Consider the following 21191-nt stretch of genomic DNA (forward strand, 5'->3'; position numbering starts at 1 on the left):
AGCTTGTCAAATATGGTATTATTAAGTTATACATCTGCAATGTAGTACAGAGTCTAGACTCAAATGATTGACGCCCACGCTTCCATCCATTCTCCTTCCACCGTCCGAGCTGAGTTGCTATGGTGGCATCCAGTCAGACAGCACCGCCAATAATGGCCTTAGTGTTACTGTGCACCCGAATTAAGAGAGTGTAACAGATCTGTCAATCAACTCGAGAACATCTGCAGGCTCCAGTCCCGACCAGTGAATGTTGGTGTCGGGCCTTCCCCCTTTTTTTTCGTGCCGTTTGTATCACAGGTTGGGACCGGAGTGTTGCTGGAATGAAAACGCTCTTCTTTCACTTTGTCCATATGTTCTTGGCAGTAACTCGCAGGGCAAAGCCAGTAAAAAAGGTGCCAAAGATGCCTCTTGTATGAATGCAGTCTGCCATATAAAAGGATGTATTTAGAAAGCACATTCTCTCTTTAAATCGGCTGCTTTTTTTCCTTTTATTGAAATTGTGTGCGTGTGTGTGTGCGCGCGCGCCTGTGCCTGTGACTGGTATTAAAAATCTTAGCCAGACTAATGAATTTTATTGCGTGGAGGGTGATCCAGATGACTGGGCTTTGGGTATAATACTTCCCTCCCGTCACGTCTGTCTGACATTGCAGCTCTCGCTCACATCGCACCCCAGACAGGCATTTGGCTTTGGCTCAAAATGTCCAGACGTCTTACTCACAGCCCCATTGTTTCATATCCCTTTTGGTAAGCGGTTCGATAATTACACTGGGACGCAGTTCTGCGAAGCGTACAGATGATTACTGAAGGAGGGGAGGCCACCCGAGCAGATGAGATACCATCACACCCTCGGCCCTGCCCGCCGCACAAGGAGGAGAAGGAAGGAGGAGACGGACACTGATCTGGCCGTCTCATCTCATTCCCCACACGTCTGCGGCGTGCCTGTCTACAACACAATTTACCGGTCCATGTTCTTTACCTGACAGGTAAAGTTGTTTGTCATGCAATTCACGGTCCCCAGAGGACAGAACCTCACGACTTTAGTGCCGCCTTTTACTTCCCCTCTTGTGCCACCATGACGTCGACATGCGGAAATAGAACCAAATACCTGCAAAAACGTACAACGTTTTCAGCCTCAGCCTTGGGCCCAAGGCATCTAAGTGCAACTACACTTTGTGTGAGCGCTTCCTCTCGCTGTGCGGCGCTTATCCACAATGTCGTCAGTCGGGAACGTGGAAAATGTGGGAAATACTGTGATTTTCTTTGCTTTTTCAGCAGATGTGTGAATGCGGTATTGTTTACAGTCGAGTCAACAAGCTTCCCCTGAACTGCTCTAAAATAGTTTACTCTGAGGCAAACAACCCTTGAATTATATTACAGCCTGATTGATGACTGTTTATACCCAATTACATTTCCCAATTAGGCTGGTATGAACAAGCTGCTCATTTGTGCTCTTCATATATTCAGGAGAAATAGTTGCCGTCATTTTATTCTTAAAGGGTCACGTTTGTGAACACAAACCACATTTCCTGTCGTTCCTCTCTCTCTACTGTACGTCTCCTCTCTCGTGTGTGTGTGTGTGTGTGTGTGTGTGGGGGGGGGGGGGGGGTAATAATAAATGATTCACAGGATCACAGTCTCATACGCTCGGGGTCAGATTCCCGCGCTCCCACCTTCCTCTTCCACCCCTCCGCCTCCAATGTCCCGACTGTGTCTCGTAAGGTGTCGTGTGCCGGGCCAGATGATGGAGTCTGCGAAAGGGCCATTATTGAATCTTAATCGTGTTTTCCTTTTTCCCCTGTCAGATACATCGGAAAATCCGACTCCATCACCATCAGCGTGTGGAATCACAAGAAGATTCACAAGAAGCAAGGTGCCGGGTTCCTGGGCTGTGTCCGCCTTCTGTCCAACGCCATCAACCGCCTTAAAGACACCGGCTGTAAGTGTCAGTATTACTCCATTTCTTACTACGCTTTTAAATCTCTACACTGAGTGCTATGTGATGTGCGCTTCATATTAAAAGGTACCCTGTGGAGTCTTTTGACCACAAGTAGCACGAAGACTAAATGGATTGACATGCGGGTCCCCGTTTGGTTCGTGGGGTGCACAAAGCCGGACCTGCACCTTGCGACGCGGCCCTGCTTCCAGTTCACGTCTATGTTCTGACCCCGGGTCAGGAGGCATGGTCGGGTGCGAATTTGGTACAGCATAGAAAAACAATTCAAACAAATTTGTTTTCATATATTTTGAACAGACAGTTTTGTGTCAAAGGCCGACAGAACCGTCATGCAGGAAACATTTCATAAACTATTTTAATGATGACAAAATAAGGAACCTTTGAAAAACACTTCTGTTAGACTGTACACACATTTTACAAGCCATAATACATTTTTAACACTAAAAAGCATCTGTAATGCCATAAAACTGAAAATACCTAAATACATAGTGTAATTTAAAAAATGACAACTTGGAGGAGTTTACAACATCAGGAGTGTGTTAATTAGTTCCACCGTGGCTTTATTTAAACATCCAGATGACTGGCACACCTGGGTGATGCTGTCGAATGTGCGACACACACACACACACACACACAGGCAGGTCACGGCCCTTTTTGTTTGCGTATGAGAAAACTCCACGGGGTACTTTTAACTCTTACAAAAAGTACAGTTGTCGAAGTCTGTGTCATACGTTATTGCCCCTTCCTAAATATCTGTGCATAGAAAAGTCCGATAGGATAAAATGCTGCAATCAGACAACTGACTGCAATTTGTTTGTGCTGGTTTACTCCAAAGATTGTTGTTTTTACAGCTCAGTGTGTCGTTGTCCTGACGATGAAATCACACTTTCATCCCAGACGCTCTTTTTGTCTTGAGTTCTTGCAGTCCAGAGAATGTTGCCAAACTTGTTTGTTTTACTCCAGTGCGCTATTTATTTACTGTCGTTCATTATCCTCTCCACCGGGTTGGAGCGTACCTCTTAAATTATTAAATGCCTGTTATTGGGGCTATACATAATAAACTGAATTGAATTGAATAGAAGCTTACTGGATAAATGGAGACGGATGCTTTAGGAAATGGCTCCCAGCAAAAAGAGGTGCCAGATTTTTTTATTTATATTTTTTCCCCTGCGTGGCGGGCCGCGTGTACCTGCTCGCCGGGCACACGCACAGCCTTCTGGGAAGAAACAGGAAAGAATCCCGCCGAGCTTCCTAGAAGCCCCCCCTGACACGGTTGTTTTCCTGGAGCGACTCGGGAAACCTGAACCGTGTGCCACAGCTGGGAGCGGTTTGCATTTCCTCTCTCTCCTGGCCTCCTCCTCACCCCCATGGTTTCCCCTTCAGTCTCCTTCGTAGACACACACACACACACACACACACACACACACACAACATAATGCCATTGTGACTCCCTCTATCTCCGTCTGCTGATCTAGACAACCGGTCATTTCAAGCAGACATGCATAATTGTAGAGCTATTAAAGTGTAAGCGTAGATTTGTTGTGTTCGCTCTATTGTGGTCGCCCCCCACACACCCCCACCCTCCTGTGAGTATTTGTCATTGTTTTTCCTGCACATACTTGTCCCCTCCACGGGCTGTAGAGAGGCCATCGGGTGGACTAAAACATTTGTGTGTGTAATTGCAGAGTGTCTTGGGATGAATGTAACATTCATGCATAATTGCACGGCTGCGTTTGCGCGTCTGCATACATTCTGTGCATGCTTCTCCCCCCCCCCCCCTTCCAGCCCCCCCTTCCAGCCTTGTAACAGTTTGACCATCGCCTGTTTTGGTCCCTGTTTAGTCTAGACAGACATCCTGGGCTGGTCTGCATGACAAGCCAGACAACCAAGAGCAGATAGGGGCATTTCTCATGTCTGCAGGCAACTTGGACATATTTTTTATTTATTTCTTTCCCCCCCCCTTTCCGCCTGATCTCCCTCCTTCTCCCTCACTCTCAAATTCCGCAGCCTTTAAGAAGTTCAGACAAAGAGTTTCCAGACTTTGGCAGAAGTTTATGTCCACGCTAAGACTGGAAGAGTGGAATAAGCGCGGGCTTTGTACTGAAATGTGTCAAATGTTTGACCTCTGCCTGTGAACTGAAGCCCGCTGTGTAGCGACGCTCAGTGAGATTGTTACAGCCCGTGGCTGTTCAACGGACCATCTGTTCCGGGGCAAAGCCAAGCTGTGGTCTGCAGGCAGAATAGTGAGGGACGGATAATGAGGGCGAGAGGAATTGACTCTTGAGTGATGTAAATGATCCAGGGCAATTGGGCTCGTCCGAGGAGGGGAAAAATACCTTCCCAACACATGCTGGTTCGCATGTAAATCTCTCGACACTGATGAATCCTTTCTTTTCTGCTCCTCCTTTCATCTTTTTTTTTTCTCATTTCTTGTGTGTCCCGTGGTGTTGTCTCTCTCTCTCTCTCTCTCTCTCTCTCTCCACAGACCAGAGACTAGACTTGAACAAGCTGAGTCCCAATGACAGCGACACGGTCAGAGGCCAGATAGTGGGTGAGTACAGAAGGAGACTTTTTGTATTAATCACGGAGCTCGTAACTTGCATCCATGTGTGCTCTCTGCTATCGCAGTCCTCGTATCAAATTGTATTCAATTCCATAACACTAGGACCCTCCCCCGCAGATGGAAAAGATGAAAATGCAACTTCCTTTTACCAGACCCTCCAGGATACTGCTGATAAAGATTTAACACTATTCCTGTTGCTCATAAAGATATATAGCTCCATTTTGTGCTCTGATAAAATATCTGCGCCTGCAACTGTGATGTCTAGTAATGGCGCGTGCATCTGTGTGCCATGTGTTGCTGCAGTGAGCCTGCAGTCGAGGGACCGGATCGGCACCGGGGGCTCCGTGGTGGACTGCAGTCGGCTGTTTGACAATGATCTCCCCGATGGGTGAGCAGGTGTTTTGGGGAAATGTCTTTACATTTTTTAAAACTTTATTTTCGAGAGGCCGCTAATGCCGCCTTCGAGCGCGGCCTATGATATCTGCATGTGGTGGCTCCGTGGCTGCATAACCGTGTCGGTGTGTGTTTTCTTCTGCCAGTTGGGAGGAGAGGAGGACGGCGTCCGGGCGAATCCAGTACTTGAACCACATCACACGCACCACACAGTGGGAGAGGCCGACCAGGTGAGTACACACTGTGCAGCCCGCAGACACTCCAACAGGAGACCCCGAACTGGGGGAGTCTGTCCAGAACTGGAGTTGGCTCCTCAAAAAAAAAAAAAATTTTTTAAAAAGGTGTCAGACACAATGCTTCAGACAGTGGTGTTTAATGATGTGGGAGAGCCAGGGAAGTCACGGAGCTGACAAGCGGAAATAGGGGCGTCTCTTCCCCCGCTCCGTCTCTGTCTTTTGTATTTCGCTTCTTTTTATCGCTTCTTACCAAGCTTGACCTCAGGCAGTCTCAGTGATTTGGTTTTTAACGGCCTGTTTGTGTGCTGCCCTGTATGGATTTTCCAGTTATCACCTGAAGACTGCTGCTGTGTGTTTAGAGAGATGACGTTCTCCTTTTCAAACCTATTGTCTTCATATGCTTTATTTTTTTTTAGAGACGAATAAACGACAAGAAAATGCGAAAATACTTGCATGCAGATATTTCACATCCAAACTATTCATACCGGCAGCGATACGAAATTTGGAGCACTTTTTCAAAGTGCCAGAGGACCAGCGACCAGGATCCTATTGATCCAGAGCAGCATCTGGCCGTCTGAGGTCAATCGGTGTACAGCCTAAGCTACTGGAAGCTATTTTATTGAGTTTCCTTGAAGCAAAATGCTCTGAGGGAATTTCCCTCTGGTGAACAGTTCCGCAGTGTGCATGTCTCAAGCTTTTATTGTGAAAGGTAAGAAAGGAAGGAGTGTATCTAATATGCTCTGTAATAAAGGGCCATCTTGGTTTGTTGTACATGTATATCGGTTAATGCCTTTTATTCGCGTTGCAAAAGCTCAGAAAAAAAGTCTAATAATATAGTGATGTGCAAATTAATTACATAAAGCCCTCCAAGCTGCTGTACCTGACCTGACCTTCTGGGTCTTCTCGGGTCTCTCTCGCCCCCTCTCAGGCCCGCGTCAGAGTACTCCAGCCCTGGCCGGCCTCTCAGCTGCATCGTGGACGAGAACACGCCCGTCAGCACAAACGGGGCCACGCCCACCACAGTGTTGCCGCCCATCAACGGTGACCAGCGGATCCCGGAGAGACGGGTCCGCTCCCAGCGGCACCGCAACTACATGAGCAGAACCCACCTGCACACGCCCCCGGACCTCCCTGAGGGATACGGTTAGTGGGGAGGCCGGCGCCGTGTTTGTGAACGAGTGTTGATCATCGAGCCTCATCGCTCGGCCCGAATCATCCCGCCGGCGATGCTTGGTGGTTGAAGGGGTGCTCGAGTTCATCTGACGGGGCATCTGATTTGGAAACAACCGCACTATTAATACTGTATAGCCTTTCCTTTCTGGAGAACAATAAATATTTAATTTTCCGACTGCGCCATAGTGTGCTGGGCAGGGCTTTTTTATACGCTTATGAAAGCCATCTCTACTTCGGACATGAATGGGGTCATCGTTGTAATGCCGTTGTTAATTGCTTCGCTCCCGCTCGACACTGGGCTCAGTAAAGCAGCTAATCTGTCCTCATTCGCTCCGACGACACTGCAGCTCCACACAAGGAGCCTGGAATAGTGGCTCCATTTTAGAGAATCCTCTTGAATTGATCTGGCTGTTAGAGGCTTGCGGCAGCCATCTCCCCCCCCCCCCCCCACACACACACACACACACACACACACACACACACACACACACACACACACACACACACTGTCAGCGCCTCTGGTTCTCCTCACGTTTAGCGAACACCGTCCGACCCCGCGTGTCGAACATAAACGCTCATTCGGGGGGCAGGAGAGCAGGTTTGAAGGGTGATGTGTACATGCATGTTAAAGCAGGGCGGGAGGTCCAAAGGGATGCCAGAAGAGCTCTCTGGCAGGCCGTCTCATGGAAATATCTTTGTCAGGCGGTGATGAATGAGCTCACCAACTCGAAAGTCAGACAACCCCATCTCTCCTCTCCTTTCCGCTCCAATGTTCTTCCCCCTGTCTCTCCCCCCTTCCCCCATCTCCTGGCTGCCTCTCGGGATCTCTACTCACTCAGACAGTCCTTTTATCTCCGTCTGTATGATCTCTCTTATAAACACAATCTGTCTGCATGTGTTACATGAATTAAACTCAATTTCGTTTTCCATATATTTTAAACATTTGATGCTCCAAGGTCCAGGCAAAAATGTTGTCCTCCCTCCGTTTTTCAAATTGGATTCACATGATTGTATAACCAAAGAGGTCCAGATCTCGCATCGCTCAATCCCATTGTGTATGTGTGTCCCCCCCCCCCACCTAACAGAGCAGAGGACCACGCAGCAAGGCCAAGTGTACTTCCTCCACACTCAGACGGGTGTTAGCACGTGGCATGACCCCAGAGTACCAAGGTACGTTTTTACTGTCCGCCATATAAACTGTAAACTACATAAAACAAGAATAATAAAATGCATACAGGAGAAATTGGTGCCGTCCACAGACGCTCAGATCCGTTATCATTCCTTGAGGTCGTCCCGAATTTACCATCACAGCTGACATTGCACGCACCTCGTGCCACGGTCTCTTCGTCCCTGGTCCTCCTTGTAGTTTTGCCCGTAAACCTGCAGCTGGTTACGCGCCTGACACGCTGTGAGGAGACCCCAGTGTCACGGGGCTAAGAGCGATTCGCACGAGCGCCAGAGAGGCCTCGCTCTGGGACACATGGCCAACAGCACACGGGTCTCAATCAGCAAACACCGGAGGCCCTCGAGGGCAATCCTCAGTCAGGCATGTGTGTCCTATTGGTTCCCATATTCCAAAACGCTCGTAGATCTGCATGTGCAGAGGCGGTCTTTACTGCACTCCAGACGCTATCAATAAAAACATGACTGATATCATAATACCTGGGCAATGGTTGCATTTTGTCCGCGTGTGAGTGATGGCCCATGTTTTTATTGCCCTTGATAGGGGGCTCTTGGTCACGCCACACCTCACCGGCTGCTCCTCAGACTGCTCCAACATTAGCAGATGGCTTAGCGGCCGAGCTCTCATCGGCTCGTGAGGCTCCGGTCCCCTTTCTTTGGCTTTAACCCTGCGGAGCGGCCAAGAGCCAGCATTGCGAGCCTGCTGTAATTTTCTGAACGTTTCCGTCTCCATGGAATCCGTCCGAAAGGGGTTGCAGGGCAGCAGTAAATACTTTAGATGGGAGGAAGAAGAAAAAATAGAATAAAAGTGATTCCTCAGACATCTCTGAATCTCCAGTTAGTCAGTGCTATGGTATGTTTTATACCGTGTGTGTGTGTGTGTGTGTGTGTGTTTTGTCTCTCGTCCCCCGTCCCACCCTGTGCTGCCTCTATTTTTCTCAAATTCCTGCATACTAACGCTTCAGTATGTGCTCTTTTGCTGCATTTCAGAGATCTGAGTAATGTGAACTGTGAGGAACTGGGTCCTCTACCTCCTGGATGGGAGATCCGGAACACTGCCACTGGGAGGGTTTACTTTGTCGACCACAACAACCGAACCACGCAGTTCACGGACCCGCGCCTCTCCGCCAACCTGCATCTCGTGCTCAAGTGAGTGGAATCAATTTGAACCCGGAAGAAAATGGTGCATGAGAGCAGAGAGATTCATCTTCTGTCTTTGTCTTTGTCCCGCGTCTGTAGTCCAAGTCCCAGTCCAAGCCCCAATGGTTCTCGCGGAGGCATCGAAAGTCAGAATGTCAGGTAAGGGTTTGGGCTTCATGCCAGCAGACTGGAACACACACAAGCACGCACTCGCTCAGACATTCTCAGACTTACTTGCTTTGCCCCCCCCCCCCCCAGTCGATGTTTTACATCAAGATTCGGTGTGTTCACCACCTGTAGAGGTTCAGAGTAGCCCGTCTGCCGAGCACACACACACACACACGCACTCATACACACACAGAAATACATCCCCCACAGTCTTTCTCTCCACACACACATTGTAATTCCTCAGCCCTGCAGAGGTTTTGATCATAAAGACGTTTTAACACACAATCCGTCACAAAGCTCGCTTTGGCCAGACATCAGATAGCCGAGTGGAAACCACGGCGGCTGTGTCTGTGGCTGAGGAGCGTCTTACATCCAGGAAACGCTGCATAAATGTTATGCCCAAGTCAATAAATGAGCTGTGTGTGTGTGTGTGTGTGTGTGTGTGTGTGTGTGTGTGTGTGTGTGTGTGTGTGTGTGTGTGTGTGTGTGTGTGTGTGTGTGTGTGTGTGTGTGAAGGTTCACGTTTTTTATTTCATGCTCCTGTGCTTGGTACATGCCCGTGTGCATTGACACACATGTTCAGGGTGTCTTCCTCGGTGCAGCTGTTCAAACACATACTGTGTCGGCGATAGCCATAGAATTACCCAGAGGTCATTGCTCCACAAAGGTGGTGCTCTGAGGGCCAAGAGAGAGGAGAGAGAAAGAGAGAGAGGATCAGGTTTCTTTTCTATTCTCCCTGTTCTGATGGATCAAAGGGCGTGTTTGGAATCATTGTATTCATCTACGGCCCTCTGAAAAGTCTTATAAAAATGCAGCCTGGCACGCCACATTTGCTTTTGATGAAGGAATTTTTGTCCATGAGCATGACTTTGCGCAGATGTGTGAGAATCTTATGCATAGAATTTTTATTGTATATGTATGCTGGAAGGATAATGAGTTCACATCAAAGCCAGGAAGCGGGAAGGTTTTTTCAATGTAATATCACAGGTCTTATCACAGACTTTATACACAGACAGAAAGATTGGCGTCTCCACAGCTATTAGTGTTACTAATGTCGCTCATTTGTCATTTGGTGCATTTGTACATTTTGGCTTTACGGGCTTTTTGTTTATGTAAAAGTTAACTGACGTGATGTGTTAGATTTAGACTCTCCTGGTTATTCCAGGACGCGTGGACCTTGGCCTGAGATTTGTGATGAGTCAGGTTTTATCCTCATGACATTGACCCTGCAATAGAGGATCTGTTTGGGACGGTTTCTGTCCCAACCGAAGCTGCTCTGTTACCGCTAATAGCGTAGACGTTGGAGTGACTTTCTGTCTCGTGACAAAACTCTGGAAAAGATATCAGTCGTCATGGGTTTCCATCAAGACATCTGCCTTTTATCAAGTCAGGGATTTTAGACATTTTCACCATTCGTGTCGCGTCATCCCACAAAAATGTTCGATATATACAGTATATATATATATATATATATATATATATATATATATATATATATATATATATGTGTGTGTGTGTGTGTCTCCCTCAATTATAGTTTATTGCCTTTTTAAAAATGATTTGTCAAAGACACTGCCTGAGCATCCAGGCCAGGTGTTTTGATTATTTTCCCCCTGTGATGTCGCAATGTGGCTGCAGGACTGCCCTCTGAACAGTTGCGCGAGAGACAAATGGTGTCACCTCCCAGACCTTTGTTTATTTGTTGCTCAACAAAAACATGGCTTTTGTCGTCCGGAGACGCGGGGAACACCATCAGGTGACCTGCACCAGAGAGGACTCCGAAGCCCGACGCCGCGGGAATGTTTGATTTTAGGTGAACGTGCGGGGAGAGATGCTCCACGCGCCTCCTCCCTCCTTCCCACACTCTGAGTTGTCTGCCGTGTTTGGGTGCTGTCGGGCGAGTTCCTGCCCCCCACCCCTTTGCCCTCCCTCACCTCCCCTCTCCCGCTGAGTCTAGTCTGCAGGAAATAAAAGGGATTCAAGAGGAGGTCTCGAGTGTCCCGTGGGGCCCCTTGTGGCTTTCTGGGATGGCAAGGAAGGGATTGAAAAGCCAAAGTGGATTCTACCGGGCAGACACCGGAAACCAAACTCAGTCACTTTGCTGAGGAGAAGTTGTCGTTGCGGTGGAGGAGAATGTAAGCCGTAAGGCGGACACTCGAGCGGAGCAGTTTCCAGTCCAGACATTTTCCGACTGCACTCTGTCGAGAAGTGAACTCTCAGAGGAGTTGGAAAGAGACGAGGCGGTTACGGTTCCTCCTGTATTTGTTTGCTCCATAGAATGTGTTTATTTTAGCCTCGGTACCACTTATGGGTGTACACGGGCCAACATGTGTACGGCCTCCACCGCTCTCTGTGCTCGGCTCTGGAGACTGGTGTTTATGAGCCCCGCTCAGGGCCGAGCACGCCTGCTCTCCCCCCCCCCCCCCCTCCCCGCTGGAGTGCAAAAGGCCAGTGTGTGTGTGTGTGTGTGTGTGTGTGTGTGTGTGTGTGTGTGTGTGTGTATTATCCTTCCTGTGCTTGAGTGGAGACCTCTGTCATCAGTCTGACATGATCAGAAAGAGGTCCCTTGCAGTGTGGACCTGCAGAGAATTATCACCTGATTGTGCAGTTCCCCTCAACTTTACAGCCGGCAGCTGCAACAACAACAACAAAAACACACTAAAAACACAGCGCACTCCACCTGGTCATCAGCAAAGGAGCTGGTGGAGACCAAACAAAGAGCGAAAAGAGAGAGAGAATATTGGACTCTCAAACCATGAGGTGGCCAAAAAAAATTATCCCCGAATATACGTCCACGTTGCTCAGCAACTGCTGGGTGTGTCAGTAAGCAACTATTTGCAGACGAATTCACCATTTATCAACCCTAAAAGGCATTTTTAGGGTTGTGTTCACAACTTGTTTCTGCTGCCCCCATGTGTCCAAAACACATATAGTATATAGTATATAGTATATATAGTTTATAGTATAGCAGGTTTGAATATTTGACACAAGTTTTAGGTCAACTGCCGCCAATTGCATGAATTCCACAGTATAAAGCTACGATGGCGGCTGCTGCCTCTGCTAAGCCAGTTAGCAGTTGGTGAGGTTGCCTTGACGACCCATCATTACCTGATGAGTCAAAGGCAACAGAGGATCTATTTGCAGAGCGTTCTTTCCCTTAGTCGTATTCTGCTGCTCCCCCTGAAGAAAGCCTTATTTTTAGTTAAGCCGTCTCTCTGCGTGAGACCACCGCGCGCGCATGTGTGTGCGTGTGCCATGTGTGTGTGTGTGTTTGTGTGAGAGTGTGTGTGCATGTGCGTGTGTGAGTGTGAGACTGAGTGAGTGAGAGTGAGGGAGACGTCTTCCCACTAATCTCACCTCCACCTATGTCTGTCAGTGTGTGAGGGGCAGCAGAAGCAGCTGTTTGACCTGATGTGCTTCCCAGATGACCTCAGTGTGTTTACTGCTCATACTCCGCAGTCAGCAGAGGACAGAGACACAACTCTCCCTCTCTGAAAGCTGTATTTTGAGTCCTATTTTGTCTCACTAGTAAGCTTGTTTGTGTTCTATATTTTAAAAGTTAAATAGTCTTTTCTTTCACCCCCCCCCCCCCCTCTTCTCTGCCTCCGCCAGTCGTCAGAACCAGTTGAAGGATCAGGCCCAGCAGGCTCTGGTGTCCCCCGGTCAGCTCCCAGAGGAGGCCGAGTGCCTCACGGTGCCCAAGTACAAGAGGGACCTTGTTCAGAAGCTCAAGATCCTCCGCCAGGAACTGTCCCAGCAGCAGCCTCAGGCCGGCCACTGCCGCATCGAGGTGTCCCGCGAGGAGATCTTCGAGGTGAGGATGGAAAGAAACAAGCTCAGTCATGCCGTCATGTCATCTGGCGCTCCCAATAGGAAATTCGGTCGCCATAGCCTGCGTGAAACAAATTAAAATGCATAACAAAATGGTAGAGCAACATGGATAGGATCTAATATTTGCTCCAATGCACAACCACCTGCTCTCATGTTCCCCAAACCTCCGAAACACATTTTCGAGTACATTTTCTCAGCTGGGGAGGTTGATGGGTTTTTTTGAGGTTTTTTTGCATCTAGGAGGCGCGGGGGCCTTCATCAGAGCAGCAACACCTGCAACAGACTGCGTGACTCTCATAAAATATGCACTGGAATGTGCTGGAACAGCCACGTCTGTTAATCTGAACGAAGACATTTTTGTTGGCTGATCTCAATGTGAGAGCGAGAAGGGAGGAGGAGGAGTGCAGAGGGCATCTTGAGGTTAAGCGAGACGTAACTGCAGAGCGCCTCCAGACCAGCTGAAGCATTACATTTTGACTGAACAAGTGTGAGCTGGTGGACCTGTCTGACTGCGCGGTGTCGATAAGATATTCATGTTTTCTCTCTATTTGTCTGCTGCATGTGTGTAACCTGGCTGTGTTATTATAGTTTTATGGCTGTGTTTATTATAACTGCCCCTAATCCACTTTTAATGACTCAGACTCTGTGAGCTGTCTGGGATAAACACTGATCGAGGCGGCGAGCTCTCAGCCTCACAGCAGAGAACCAATTGGAAATGAGGACTTCTGTAACTCCACATTGCATCTGTCTCATTCTTTTCAAAACTGCTGCAGTCAGGCAAACATTAATTTTCAGCCCCAAAACATTGTTTTTAATAGTTTTTAACTTTCAGAGTTGAACTAATGCCATACATATTGTCAGTTTCCCCACAGGTAGGACCACTCACGTGGATATTGCACATATTAAAGATGGCATCCCTTTAACTCCTCATCAGCAGCAGCTTAACAGCTGTCTGACCGCGGCCTTTCAACTGTCTTTGTTGACGAGGTGTGTGCTGTGTCGTTTGTGTTGCAGGAGTCGTATCGCCAAGTGATGAAGATGAGGCCGAAGGACCTGTGGAAGCGGCTAATGGTGAAGTTCAGAGGGGAGGAGGGGCTCGATTATGGAGGAGTGGCCAGGTGAGAAGCCATAGCAAAGGAGGAGCATTGGTGCATTGGCCACACGGACTCTGGAAATGCTCTCATTTTGCACACAAACGTCTGCCTCCTAGTGGAGGAGTCCGAAGACCACAACTCACTCACCATTTTTATTTGATTCTTTCTGTCTCAGTTAGCGTGCCTGAACTCCCACACACCAGGTTGCATACCTCTGTATTGTACTGTAAGTTTCTCCCCTGACCCGTGTGTGCTGCGCTGCGTACAGGGAGTGGCTCTACCTGCTGTCGCACGAGATGCTGAACCCGTACTACGGCCTGTTCCAGTACTCCCGCGATGACATCTACACACTGCAGATAAACCCCGACTCTGCCGTCAACCCCGTGAGTCACAGTCAACACTGACGACACGCAAAAGACAAACAAACAAACGAAAAGGGAAGCTCGTAAAAAGTATTGAATTTGAATTGGTAATAACTAGAAGTCTTGAAAACATGTCTAAATTGTAAATCAGCCTCCCAACCACGCGTGAGCTTCAGTTGAGACCCTGATGGCTTCAGACTCACACATACAACACCTGTTGTGTTGAGGCTTGTATCATTTAGAACTGGTTGGTTAGTCAAAGGGGAACTCAGCAGCTTGATATTGTGAAACTAATTTAACTCACATACTTCTAACTCTTCATTTGGAAACTAACGATGTTTTGTCTGCCCTCAGGAGCACTTGTCGTACTTTCACTTTGTTGGCCGCATCATGGGGATGGCGGTGTTCCACGGCCACTACATCGACGGAGGCTTCACGCTGCCCTTCTACAAACAGCTGCTGGGTAAACCCATCACCCTGGACGACATGGAGTCGGTTGACCCTGACCTGCACAACAGCCTCGTCTGGATCCTGTACGTGCAAGACACGAGACACAAAGTCATAAACAGTAGAAATTACAACACAATGTTATGCTCTGCGTTCCTGTCCACGATGTACATGCAATATACAAAGAAGTCATCTCGACTGGCAAAGAAAAATATGCAATTTGAGTGTGAATTTCACAATTGTAGATTTTGTTATCTACCACCTGATGAGTAGTGTTTCTCACATAGAAACCTCTCTCCTGTACTTTGATGACAGCGCCCCCCAGGGTGTTTTAATATTTCTTACATCAGGGCTCCGTAAGCACAAGTTTTCAGACCCTAAAAAGGATAAGCGGTTCAACCGGATAATGGAATGTATGTGTGTTTTCCATTCAGTTTAAAGGGACAGTTTAAAGGGACAAATTCTCCAAAATCCAAAATACATATTTTTATTACCTTCTTTCCTGTCGTGCTATTCATCAATCTAGTTTTGTTTTGGAGTTGTTGGCCGTAGAGATGACTGCCTCCTCTCCAGTATAAAAGGACTATACGTTACTCGGCAAAACAATACATTAAAAAAACTCAACAGTAACATCTCTTTCGAGAAATCATGACCCGGTTAAACCATGATTAATCCACACACCTTGTTTTATATAGGAACTATTTTCTTTCTGCTGAACTCCGTATCACCGCGCAGAAGGAAGCGTGTAATTCTATTGCCTACTTGTAGCTCGCCTAGCACCACTGAGCTAGCCTTACATGAGTAGATGCTACATTCCTACGTTCCTCACAACCGTGTCTGAGGATTCTTTTTATTGGATAGGACAAGCGTTTTTCATTTATTTATTTTTGACCAAAAACGCTTACCTCTCTTCAGGGACAATGACATCACAGGTGTCCTGGACCACACCTTCTGCGTGGAGCACAATGCTTACGGGGAGATCATCCAGCATGAGCTCAAGCCCAACGGCAAGAGCATCTCCGTCACCCAGGACACCAAGAAGGAGTACGTGCGGCTCTACGTCAACTGGCGTTTCCTGCGAGGCATCGAGGCCCAGTTCCTGGCCCTGCAGAAGGGCTTCAACGAGGTCATCCCCCAACACCTGCTCAAGGCTTTCGACGAGAAGGAGCTTGAGGTACTTTCATCAACCGCCGCGTCACACACGCACACACACGCGCGTGCGCGCATCTAGATTTACGTTAAGTCCGACTTTACTCTTTCAAAACATCCACTTGTTTCCTCGACCCGCAGCTTATCGTATGCGGCCTGGGTAAAATCGACATCAACGACTGGAAGTCCAACACGCGACTCAAGCACTGCACCGCGGAGAGCAACAGTGTCAAGTGGTTCTGGAAAGCCGTGGAGTCCTTCGACGAGGAGCGCAGGGCCCGGCTGCTGCAGTTCGTCACCGGCTCCTCCAGAGTTCCCCTGCAAGGCTTCAAGGCCCTCCAAGGTAACACAGCTAACACACCCAAACTGTGCACGCTTTGTTTTTTGTTATGTAAACGTCAGTATCGTTATGCAGTAATTGCCAGGAAAGCGCTCCTTCAACATCCTGGGTGTGAACTGCCTTCAGTTGAGGGCTCAAAATGTCTGTTAGTGTCGGATCGGCGATGTGCGAAGCTGTGCGGGTGAAGTCCTTGCCGTTCCTTTGTTGTGCGCACAGTGTGCGCTCCCCATGTGTTTGGCATTCATCTGCTTCCACCCGGTGTCTCTGGGTTCCTCCGACCTGAGATGAACCGCCAGTCTGCCTGTCGTGCGGCGGTTCACCGGGTCCACGCTGGCAGACTGCGCTGCCCAGAGACAGAGCACCCAGGCATGAGGATCACGCCGTGATCCACAGGCAGACGGCGCCCTCGCATAACTTTTATATAACACCGGCTTCCTTTCATGGTCAAAACATGAAGAGAAAAAATCTGAAAAGCTGGACACATGGCTGCAGTCAAGGGACACAGTCGACTCAGCTGGTACTGCTGGTATCTTCATGCTGTGCAAGTACGATGTATTCAGCATCACACGCAGACAGCACGAGGGACACGTCTTACACCATTACACACACATGTTTCTTGTCATATGGGAGCAAAGAAAGGCCTTAATAATAATGCTAATTTTACAAGCGACTGAAAATCCTATTTATCCACCGCTGAATATTTAATGTTTACATTTAGATGCCACGGAAGTTTTTCCGCACTGAAATATTTTCCTTTGAAAACAGCTCATTCCAAGCTGTGTAAAAAAATGAAAAGGTAAAGGGTCTCACGTGGGGGTAAAGTCACCCACGTGAACTTTGCTTTCTTGGGGGGTTCTGGAAGGATTTGGACTCTGGTTCTGGTTCTGGTTCTGGTTCTGGTTGATTCCATTCAGGCTTGTTCGATCATCCTTGCTGACCGGGATGTATTTTGGTACTGTCTCTTCGTACAGGTGCTGCTGGCCCACGACTCTTTACTCTCCACCAGATTGATGCCAGCACCAACAACCTGCCCAAAGCCCACACCTGGTGAGGAAGTGTTGAACCGTGGAGTGACCACGTCTGTCTGCGTCAAAGTTATCACTATAGGCAGACGATCGTTATATCCAGGTTTTCTTTTCAGTTTACCACCTAATTTTGATTTGTATATTTATTTATATAAAATAAGGAAACCGACCGCTTCACTATTTACTGAATTGTATAGACTTTTAAAATACAGTACTGATGTATTTCATTATTACATAAATTATTGTACTGTGTATAATTCAAATACACTATAGTACAGTACAGAATGTAGATGACATAAACATATATATATATATATATATATATATATATACATTAGCTTAATGTAGTTCAAATTATGATTAGACTATGGCCTAAAACAGTACTGTGCCTCGTACCAATACAGTAATGTCAGTACTGCAAATAGTACGATTAAATCCTTGCTTGTTGGTGGTTTCTGTGCATTTCTCCACTTTACTGGGCTGGAAATAAACTTTAGACTACCAATGATGAACTGGTGGTGTAATTAAAAATTATAAAACAACGAATCAAATCATTTTATGTAGAATTACCGTAGTTTGAATGTATGAAAAGACCCAAAATGAACACTATCTTACTATAAGCCGATTATTGAAACAGGAATGATTCTGTGACCCATAGAAGCGATTTCCACTGTATTATCAAACCTCTATTATGTTGGAATTGAGTCACGAGCTATGCGGCGGTGTGGTGACTTAGATAGTACCTTTTTTCAAATATGATTTTTAAACCTGTTCTCCCCTTCCTCCCCCCCCCCCAGTTTTAACCGGATTGACATTCCTCCCTACGAGCAGTATGACAAACTGTACGACAAGTTGCTCACCGCCATCGAGGAGACGTGCGGCTTCGCTGTGGAGTGAGTCACCGAAGCAGGCGGAGCTCAGCAACGACCACAAGCAACATGGTTTGCCCCCCTCCACCACCACCACGACCACCACCACCACCCCTAAAAATCAATCCACTCCGATGGGGGTCTTCCACAGTTGCTTTACCCTGCGACGCCCATACTTCCCGGGGGGCCAAGCTACTAGAGGGTGGACCGAGAAAACCGGAATATGTCACCTGACTCTGGTTTTCCTTTCAGACTCTCAAGCCCTCTGTCACGTGTTTTTTTGTTTTTGTATTATTGAAAAGGATCTTGTATCAGCTGCTAATAACTCAGACTATTTACTAACCCGTGGAACCTGCAAAGTCGCTGGCTCTTCCCTTTTATTTCTTTTCTTATCCAAGTTCATTTTAGCGTTTTAAAAAATACAAAATAAACACAAAAAAAGTAAAAGACTGTATTCCATGTAGCAAGGCTCCATCTCACCAAGCGGAACACGAGGTCGGTCCACTCTGAAATGACATGAACGAGACTTTGTTTGCCAGAGCACGGGGTTACGAAAGGTTCCCCACAACCACTTGAAGACACGAAGCTTCGGATGCAGCGTGTGTGTGCGATGTGTGTGTGTGTGCGGCGTGTGCGTGACTCGTGCCGTTTGGTGCCTCAGAGTGTTCACATCGGGGCTCTTGGCAACGCCGCCACGGCTGGAAAACGGGGACGCGTGCGGATGCGAAGGCAAGACGAGAGACCGAATCAGCCGGAGCCCGACTGTTTACAAGCCTCCCCAAAGACGGCAGCGGGGACCTCTGCCCTCTCACCCCCCCTTCACTCCCACGAAACCTATTTCACACGTTTTTGTTTTGGAAATGGATGAATCCATGAATAAATAGCTTGAAATGTGGTATTTTTATATAACGGTGGGGGATTTGAAAAAGAAACAATACAATTCTATATATTAAATATAATTTATTGCTGTTATATTCCCCTATCCATTGTTTCAGAAAAAAGAAAAAGAAAAAACAAGATCTTTTAAATGTTAAGTGTTGCTGTTTAAATTATCGAAGACAATTTGTGACAACCGAATTAAGCTTGACTGAGTTTTGCTTCAGGATGCTGTGGTTTATTTCTCTCACACACTGTGCCAGAAGGTGTGTCTTTAAAGGGCAAACAAATCTTCAACACACAATGTCCTCTGAGTGCCGTTATGATCATTTTAGAATGACAGAATCGTTGCTGATATCGAGCGAACCCTTTAAATTCTACTGATTTCATTCTGGAGCTACACACATGGCGGTGTGACGTTTCCCCGACTATTACCGCCTCTTTTTTATTTGTTAACACTTTGTCATGTGTAGCTGGGCTATATTAATGTCACGAGCATGAAACCCTCCCATCCTTTTCTAATGGTATTCTGTCTCAGAAGAGTCCAAAGGTCCATCGTCGTCTATTTCACGCTCCACATTGTTATTGTTAAACACACACAAAAACCTCTACTACCTTCTCGCCGTGTGGTGCTAAACAGCATTATCGTCTAATATTGCCAACCTTCTCATTGACATACTACTGCTTGTGCACACTACTCACACCTGTTTGTGGCCACGCCCCTTGCCAAGTAATCGAGAGGAGATGTCATACAGTATGTAGTTTGAAACGTGTCCTCGGATTCGACGACCGGCGGGAAAACTATTTCTGACCGTTTGTCTTCCCTGAATGCAAAATAAATAAAATAAGAAAAGTCTCATCGCTTGAATTGTTTTGCCCACAGCCGACCATTAACATACAGCAACCGTTTGCATGTGTCCATGTGTGCTTTTGGTTGAAAGGGAACTGAGTGAGGGGGATCCGGTTTTGGCCGGCTACACGGTTCCATCAGTAATGCTTTTATTTCAAGAGAAGGGGGGAGGTTGTTTTCTACGATTTTAAAAATGAACTTCTTGAATGTTTTCCCAAAACAAAACAAAAATGCTGCCTGGGCCAGCAATCTCTATGACCGTGGACTGTTCTTAAAGTTTGCATACACTTAAAGGAAGAAGAAGGAAGAAAAGAAGAGAGTTAACTGTTCATTTGTGTCTGTGGACAAGTGTATGCAAAGTGAAGTGTTCTCACATGGTGCTTTGTACAGTAATGAGATATTGTTCATATATGTGGATCAGACGACCTGTAATTTATCTTTAACTTAAGTGGAAAAATGAAAAGAGGAATTGCACACGAACAGAACGAGGTTGCCGTGTGTATTTTAACGGTGACTTTTTTTTTTTTTAAAGCAGATATTCATTTGCCTTTAGTCCAGTGCACAAGCTGATGGCCCTACTGTCCGTTCCTCCACTACGCCGCTCAGCATCGCCCCGGTGCTGCCTCTCGTTGAAGAACTTGTGCCTGAACAAGTGAAAGTTGAGAAATTCTGCTCTTGTTTTGGGTTTTTTTAACCGCATAATCCACTAGCAGGACTATATCTCTCATAGCTGACTGATGCAATTTGATGTATGTTAACACTATCATTTTGTAAGAGTTTTTATTTTATTTTTGTGTGTAATTGGTTCTAATTAAACTTGCTTTTGTCTCATATACAATATCATAAAAGCTTTTTTTTCTCCATCTGAATTGTTATTACAACAGAGGAGTCCTTTGGTTCAGCAATTATTCACATTAGATCCATATATTCAATTCAGTTTATTTTGTATAACCCAAAATCACAAATTACAAAATCAGGGGCTTGCTAGCACTGTATTGAGTAAGTGTCAAGTGGGGGGATCCAAATATGTTTTTCCTCCTTTGCATCTGAATCCCCCACGTCTCTTACCACCTACTGTGTCCTCACCGATACCACTTTGTTTTAAGACATCTGGCTGATGGCTCATAGGGGGGCAGGGAGACAGGGGTAAAAGGACAATGGATGCCGCTGTTGAAAAATAGGTGTCAAATACAGTTTGTAGATATGCAACAGTATCAAACTTACAGACCGGAAGGACAGAAAATAAGACTTCATCAGGGTAATAAAGGTTCATGCACAATAGGTACATGTAAGCTGCATATGAAATACACAATGTTTGTGTATATTTTCTTGTATAATAAAGGCCACTCAGAGAAATGATACACATTTTATCATTCATATATATATATATATATTAATGGTGTATTACTGCAATAATGTAATATACTTTGGTTGGTGAGTAAACGTTACTCTCACTGAAAGTGTATTCTTTTTGATGCACAATTGAGCTCACAGGCAGCCTACTTGACTTGTATTCATTTTCCTGTGGAAGAAAACTAC

The 21191-nt window shown here is 46.7% G+C and overlaps 1 protein-coding gene across 3 annotated transcripts in view; it reads left to right on the plus strand.

The window, feature by feature from the left end:
• Positions 1 to 20418, plus strand: part of smurf2 (SMAD specific E3 ubiquitin protein ligase 2) — a 37920-nt gene extending 17502 nt beyond the window's left edge. For 2 of the 3 annotated variants that reach the window (XM_034539851.1, XM_034539853.1), the window contains 16 exons: positions 1803 to 1942; positions 4440 to 4505; positions 4821 to 4905; positions 5057 to 5140; positions 6075 to 6289; positions 7405 to 7489; positions 8492 to 8650; positions 8741 to 8800; positions 12422 to 12623; positions 13655 to 13758; positions 14003 to 14117; positions 14451 to 14629; positions 15459 to 15717; positions 15834 to 16035; positions 17004 to 17079; positions 17855 to 20418. In XM_034539851.1, coding sequence (XP_034395742.1) covers positions 1803 to 1942; positions 4440 to 4505; positions 4821 to 4905; positions 5057 to 5140; positions 6075 to 6289; positions 7405 to 7489; positions 8492 to 8650; positions 8741 to 8800; positions 12422 to 12623; positions 13655 to 13758; positions 14003 to 14117; positions 14451 to 14629; positions 15459 to 15717; positions 15834 to 16035; positions 17004 to 17079; positions 17855 to 17954 — 2131 coding nt within the window. In that variant the 3' untranslated portion in view covers positions 17955 to 20418. The remainder of the gene's footprint in view (positions 1 to 1802; positions 1943 to 4439; positions 4506 to 4820; positions 4906 to 5056; positions 5141 to 6074; positions 6290 to 7404; positions 7490 to 8491; positions 8651 to 8740; positions 8801 to 12421; positions 12624 to 13654; positions 13759 to 14002; positions 14118 to 14450; positions 14630 to 15458; positions 15718 to 15833; positions 16036 to 17003; positions 17080 to 17854) is intronic. The other variant, XM_034539852.1, reaches the window with a different exon arrangement.
• Positions 20419 to 21191: the final 773 nt, after the last annotated feature.

This window comes from Cyclopterus lumpus, chromosome 8, assembly GCF_009769545.1.
Source record: "Cyclopterus lumpus isolate fCycLum1 chromosome 8, fCycLum1.pri, whole genome shotgun sequence".
Lineage (NCBI taxonomy): Eukaryota > Metazoa > Chordata > Actinopteri > Perciformes > Cyclopteridae > Cyclopterus > Cyclopterus lumpus.